Below are 7,231 nucleotides of genomic sequence, written 5' to 3'. Positions count from 1 at the left end.
CTTATTGGCCCGTTTTCAATTGTCGGCCAATCACAGCGCGCATATCGTCACCGATTTATCTCGAACTACTCCGATATTCGCGATGCATGTTCTGATGCATACAAGCAGTACGCGTCTTACGATCTAAATTTAATCGTCAGCTATTTAAGTTTTGCATTTTTTTATTTATAACACCAACGCCGAAATGTCCCGTGTAATACTTTCATTTATCGCAACGTAATCGACCGTCACACTAGAAGAAATTACGTGCCGCCTTATATAACAACCGGTGAATAAACGAAAATCGAAAAATAAATGATACGATCTTTTGTTGTTAACCTTTCTCCAAAAAAGTACAATCTATTGTATTATGTTGTACTATGTAAATAAAAATTTTCAATTTATATCTCGGCAACTTATTGCACAAATATTGCATGTCCATTTTTTGTGAAATTTGAGTTTTCATATGCAATAAATAGTTCTTGATTGCTTTTTTATGTATAAAATAACTTTTATGTATAAAAATTATATTTGTATCTACTTCATAAATTTGTAAAAAATTATATTTTCTTCATTTTTTTTTTTTTTTTTAGTACATACATATAGAAAGATATGTTCAAGAACCACGATTCACCTTTGTCATTTTATGTTCTTCAAAAGGATCAATGCACAATTTGCAACCAATTTTATAATAGCATTGATAAAGATAAATACAATGCAAGAAGTGTTTATTTAACTATAAAGTATCATTGAATTTTTTAAATTGTTTTTCTCGAAAATACTAAAATAAAAATTAATCTCTTGAAATTGTTTTTCTCGAAGACGCTAAAAGCGAACATTTTTTGTGCAGTAAGCCATCGATTTGTTGATCTATTGTAAAATTTGATATTATATGAAACATAGAATGTTAAGTTTCGTTTGCACTAAAGGAAATTGTTAATTTTTTTAATTTAAACATTTTATATTATATATTATGATAACATTTTCCACATCTGCATGTATTTTATTTCACGTATTACATGTCGTTATACATATGTAGACACATATATACTTATATTGACATAGTATCATAGATCTTCACGTGGATGTATGACATTATTGTCCAATAGACAATATCATGTAAAATATAATAAACTTATTTAATCTTTATATGATTTACATAAAATTTTATTGCGCGATAAGTGTTATGTTCATGTATAATCAAATATTGTGATCTATAATTCTTTTGATCTCCCTATTGGATATTTATATAACCTCATAAGTACGATCTTTTAAAGGTAAATCTCTAACTGCATTATTTTTTTTTAACTATCGTATTTAGAAATATATGAAATATTGATTTTATTAATAGGTAACCAAAAAGATAGATATATTATTCTTAACATTTTATATATTGTTTACTTTATGAAGGTAGAATTGCAATAGTTACAGAATGTCTGTGTTCTACCAATGCATTATTTGTCAGCATCCAAATGCTACTGTCATAGATTTACATAATCATCATATCCAACATCACAATCCAATAGAGTTATCGCAAACTATTATTAATCTTCAAGGCTTCAAAGTTTTGAATGATATGAAATGTAAAAAAAAAAAATATTTGCGACCTATAAATTTAGGTGATAACAATAACAATGAAAATATATACAATCATGTTTTCATTAAACCTGAACCAAAATATAAGTATAAAAATGAAGCAATTAATTCACCAAAAAAATTTACTCATGATAATTGTTCGATAAACTGTAGTCAGTTTATTGCTTGGGAACGTGAATTGTATCAAAGAAAAGAAATAACTGATGAAGAATTTTTTAATATTACTGAAAGTCTTTGCACTGATCTAAATAAGAAGAAGCGTAGGGGAAGGAAGAAAAAAAATAAAACAGGTGTAGAAGAGACAAATATAAGAAATATGTTACAGCAAATCAATACAATTATAGGAATAGAGAATACAACTGTGAAACAAGTAAAGACTGAGCCTTGTGAAACAGCAACAACTTCATTTTGGAATAATATAGATTCCAGCGTTAATACAACTATTAATGAAGAATTCCTTGTACCAAAGATAACAAATCCAATAGAAAATACTGAAAAAAAACAGTTTACAGCATTGGAAGTAGTTAGCACTAATACAGATACAGATGTTTTGACATATCATTCATCATGTAATAACTTTCCTTGGAATTCTATTATTACTGTGAGTGATGATGAACAAGAAATGTCTGTTGATGGAAAAAATCTTTACTCTCAGCCAGAGCAAATTGACATTGCAAATTTTCTTTAAACATAATATATGTCTTTTAGTTATATGGAAAATTATAAAGACTGAATGAAGTACAAATAATACAAATAATGTTTTTTTATATTATTATGAAATCTGATTAGTTTGTAAGTTTGTTACTTTCCAGATTTATGTTTGTGTGTAATATGAATATAAATAACAAAATTTTGTATTTTCTTTTTATTAACAAAAACAATGTTTTATATAAATGAGCATAAACAATTTATATAACAATTTTAATATGTTTCTTTATATATTAAATACATAAGTATTCATTCATTTTATTCTATATCAGCTGCATAAATAAGCACTGTATGAAAGTTTCGTTTTATTTTTATTACTCAAATTCTATGAGAAAAACGCCTATTATAAATGTTTCTATGTAATATATAAATGTACTTATAATAAAATCTTATTTTTATTATAAAATTTATGACATGATCTTATTTTAACTGTGGTGTGATGTAACTCATAAAATTATAAATTTAAAAGTAATGTAAGAACAAAAGGTGCATACCATACTTATGTAGAAGATCTGAGTTTTTATTTTGTGCAATCTATAAGGCACATTATTCATGATTAATAGCAATCCATTGAATTAACGTCTCCTTTTTTGTACATTGTTAATATATCATCCAATGTTGAATCAAAACTAGTGGAGTATGTGGTCAACCATCGCTCTTTCTCTTCGATATATGCAGTGATGTCCATATCAAAAATTGTTTGAAGAAAAACTTGCCTAGTCACACAAGGAATATATTGAAATGTTTTCTCCTCTGATTTTTGCGTTTTACTATCGGCTTCTATTGAATGTTTGTATATAGAAGCAAGTAGATTTGCATCATTAACATCTAGAATTTCTTCTATCACATTATTAGAATTACTGAGCATCTCACAATTGGAACTTGCAACATTATCCGGTGGTTCGTACTTAACATAAGAGGTATCTAAAGTGGCACTATCTTTGGGTAGAGGCAATGCTGGTAAAGGTTCATTAAGTTTATACTTCAAAAGGAATGCTTTTAATTTGTTTATTATAGTTGCTGATGTTTTGCATACTTCAAGATCACTGTCTTCTAGAGTAACCAAAAGGACCTAAAATGCAATGCAAGATGTGACTTATTGATTAAGAATTATGTAATGTAGATCTACTTACTCTCAAGCAATTTTGTTTCGCTAATTCATCTAGTGCTTTATTGAGCCTCCGCTTTATCTCAGTTTCATTTAAAGATACGATTTTCCTGTGTTCTTTTGAAAACGTTACTTTTGGAAAATGACCATCGAGTACACCTTGATCGGACAAATGCGATGTTATAACGTGATTCCAGTATTCGAGAGCACTTATCTTTACTTCCCAATGAAGATCAAGCACAGCAGTTTTTGCCATTGTCAATGTCATTGAATCAATAATATTTTTCCTAAAAAATAATTACTCTATCAATGATATTGAAATGACTGACAGCAGTGCTGCGCAACATTACTCACGACCATTTACGATGTACATATAATTCCTTCAGTAGAATTACTGCTTCCTTTCTGACTATGGCCTCGCTTTCATTGTTGAGTAGCATTATTGCAGTATTCTGAAGTAAAAGAATATAGTTTTATTATCAAATATTAATCGAAAATTATATACCTTTTAATGACACATACAGGTAAATCAAATTGCGATAATTTTTCTTTCCATAATTTATTTATACGAACAGTAGTTGAAAGAAAAACTAAAGCAGATGCTCGAACATAGCTTTCACTGTCTGTCTTGCTAATTTCAACTGCTAGCTGTAGAAACTCATTTGCCAATAAATATTCTTGAAACGCCGGATATTCTACAAATATTTACGCATATTACATATGAAAATAACATTATTCATAAATGATTACTTACTGTCTTCTGAAATTATAGCTATAGTATTTAAAACTTCCAGTACACTATCCCTTACTTCCCAGTTGACATCATGTAATCTTTTAAACAATGTTGGCCCAATTTCGTTCATGTGACTATCTGTTTCAATTAACAGTACTAAATCAGGCGGCATAAAATTCTGAATTGCTAACTTACATACTTTTAAAGCTTTCACGCAAATCTGAAAACAATATTCAAGCATATTTATAATGCACGAATTATAAACCATCTTATGATGAATATATCTAAACTTACTATAGGCAATGTTCCAGGGTGATTTAAAATTTCTTGAGCCAATGACAACAAGCATATAGTTTCTACACATTCTTGCCATTTTAGTTTAAACTTTTCTGTCATGACTGCTAAACCATTTAAAAGTGATGATAATAATGTAGGATGATCAACTATGGGATCCCCTTCTAAGGGAAACTTATATACTTGTTTCCTTGGTCCATTTTCCAAATGTGTTGCATTAGTCATACTATCTAAAGTTTCACTGCATGCATCTGGCACACAATTTTTTAGGACATGACACATTGCTTGAAAGACAATAACTGCAATATCCTGATATGAGAATATATATATATATATATATATACATATATATATATATACAAATATATATAGAATTATTAGATATAACTATGAACAACATATTGGTAATAATTTATAACATTATTATCAAAAATTTTCATTGCGCATACCCTATCCATGATGTCCATTATTTCTAAAAGCATGTCAATATCAACTTTGGCAATCTGTGCTACAGGTACATCATTTTTAAGTACAGCATCCCTTACATTGTATCCCAATCTTTGTACAGCTGTACATGTTACATCAAACAGTTTGGTAAGAAACATATCAAAAATATCAGAATCTTTATATGTATGTTTAATACATAAAGCCAAAGGCATAATCTATTTATAGAAAAAATATTTGAATTATTTACCATTATGAAAGTATAAAAAGCAAAGTACTCACCATTATAGATATAGCTTGATGTTCAAACTTATGTTCCTGACTGAAAGAAAATTCATGCAATGATTGTAACTTTTTCCAAAATATCATTAAAAATTTGTTTGTCTTTACTAATTCTACCACATATGCTTTGGAGAGAAGCATTATAGATATATAATTCAATTCAGTGTAGAACTTCAGTGTTGTTTCTGTTTCTGTTTTTTTACCTCCTCTAATGAATTGTTTAATTGGAATGAACAAACATAGAACGAATAGCTTATGAATATGTGATAAAAGTTTTGTACTAATACATGCTTCAAACAGTGCTTTTACTCTCATTTCTAAATCAAGGAGTTCTTGGCATAATTCAGGTATTGTATTATCCATATCTGCAAACAGTGTATTCTCAATGATACTGGTTAACAGATCTAGCGTGGTACACAATAGCTTATTTTCTTCCAAATAATTATCTTGCAGCACTTGACATGTTTGAGTGTCAAAATTATTCGTTATCAATGGTGCTGCCATTGCTAAAATAACTTCTTTACAAAAATTAACATTTTGTTGTTCATGTGAGAGCAAAAGCCACAAAAATTTATGGCTTTCATGAGTAACATATAGCGTGTGATTCCAATGTGCATATTTTACAACATCCTTCCAAGCATCTATAAAATACAAATTTTATCATCTTATAACTCTATATACACATTAAAAAACACATATTATTTACCAGAATCTATAATCCATTGTCTACCACTTCTATGTTTGATTAAATTAGATAACATTGTAATATAAGCCATTTTAATAGATACTGGTAAATCATCTTTACGTAGGTTAAATATGTCACATAATCTGTTGTACACGTCTTTAAACTGCCAATAATGAAACCTTAATTCATTATGTGAAACTAATCCTATAAGTTTTAAAGTAAATATAGTTATAGGTTGGGAAGGAAGGCACTCAGAACTCCAAGTGTGCAGTGCTTTTAATACCCATTTTTGAAACAATTCATAATTCTCATAACTATTTGTGTCACCTGGAATTAAATGATAAAATACATGATGAAATATAAATTATATATGAATACAATGAATAAAAATGGAATAAACATAACAAAGATTAAAAAACGAATTCTTTATAATAATTTTACTATGCATTATGATATAATTTATAAAATAGTTTTCTTACACTCTTTAATATCTTCGGAAATGTGTGATAATAGAAGATCAAGATAGGTAGTAGACACAATGTTATAATTAGGCAACAGAAATAGCTGCAAAACTTCGGCTAATCTTTTATTATTATTTAACGATGACATTATGTTTTGATATGAAATTTTTGTATATTTGTGCGACATAAAATGTTTCTTTTTAGTTTCTTTACTTTCTGTTCATGCTTTTTTGTCCACTGATAATTTCAAAATACGCACATAATATTATCATCCATTGCTTTGAACAGCAAACTACTATTTCTATCACTCACATATTTTCTGCGTTTTATAACTCAAAAATCAGGTATGTAAATAAAAACTTGATTCCTTAATTAAACGATTTACAGATAACTGAACACTTGCATGGCCCGAAATAAAGAACTATTTCCAACAAACTTATAGGGCAATCATTTAGTGGTCTTGTTTATTTTTAGCGGGCTTTTCAAATTATCAGTAATTGTATCTCTGATTTATCGTAGAATAATAATATATCTTTTTTTTCAAACAAACAAAACTATAAACAAATTTTAATCATTATAGGAGTATATTTTATTTCCTAGGATTATAAAAGTGTATAATTAGAATATATTTCTTTTTCCTTTAATATTTTATTCTACACGTTTCACTCGAAAAATAAAACTTAGAGTGGCTTGTAAAAATACGTACATAGGTATTCGTATACTTTTTATGAACACATTACGTGTGTTATACTTGGTTATACGAAATATTTTAAAATTTCATTCACGCCATAACGACACTCAATTATCATAATTATATTGGTAAACTATTAAACAATTGTAAAAGTGTTTAGAAGTTGCAAAATATTTACCCTAAATTAATAATCTTATATTATATATGATATATTATATTATATATAATCTCGTAATAATATAATCTTATA

At 27.7% G+C, this 7,231-nt stretch overlaps 2 protein-coding genes across 2 annotated transcripts; one reads left to right on the top strand and one right to left on the bottom strand.

The window, feature by feature from the left end:
• The first annotated feature begins 1,026 nt into the window (after positions 1 to 1,026).
• On the top strand, positions 1,027 to 2,510 carry LOC117243102. The gene is made up of 2 exons (XM_033510303.1): positions 1,027 to 1,256; positions 1,331 to 2,510. The coding sequence occupies exon 2, from the start codon at positions 1,412 to 1,414 to the stop codon at positions 2,261 to 2,263; it is 852 nt and encodes a 283-aa protein (XP_033366194.1). The 5' UTR covers positions 1,027 to 1,256; positions 1,331 to 1,411; the 3' UTR covers positions 2,264 to 2,510.
• A 212-nt stretch (positions 2,511 to 2,722) lies between these two features.
• Positions 2,723 to 6,736, bottom strand: LOC117243095. Its single transcript, XM_033510291.1, has 10 exons — positions 6,309 to 6,736; positions 5,851 to 6,156; positions 5,145 to 5,785; positions 4,868 to 5,080; positions 4,419 to 4,727; positions 4,146 to 4,344; positions 3,914 to 4,086; positions 3,746 to 3,843; positions 3,417 to 3,678; positions 2,723 to 3,355 (listed from the first exon to the last, which is right to left on the bottom strand). Exons 1-10 carry the CDS (start codon positions 6,475 to 6,477, stop codon positions 2,840 to 2,842), a joined length of 2,886 nt encoding a protein of 961 aa, XP_033366182.1. The 5' UTR covers positions 6,478 to 6,736; the 3' UTR covers positions 2,723 to 2,839.
• Between the last annotated feature and the right edge of the window lie 495 nt (positions 6,737 to 7,231).

The sequence above is a fragment of the Bombus vosnesenskii genome, unplaced genomic scaffold (assembly GCF_011952255.1).
Source record: "Bombus vosnesenskii isolate JDL3184/JDL3185 unplaced genomic scaffold, Bvos_JDL3184-5_v1.1 scf7180000013265, whole genome shotgun sequence".
Taxonomy (NCBI): domain Eukaryota; kingdom Metazoa; phylum Arthropoda; class Insecta; order Hymenoptera; family Apidae; genus Bombus; species Bombus vosnesenskii.
This window is presented reverse-complemented; position numbering and strand designations above follow the sequence as displayed.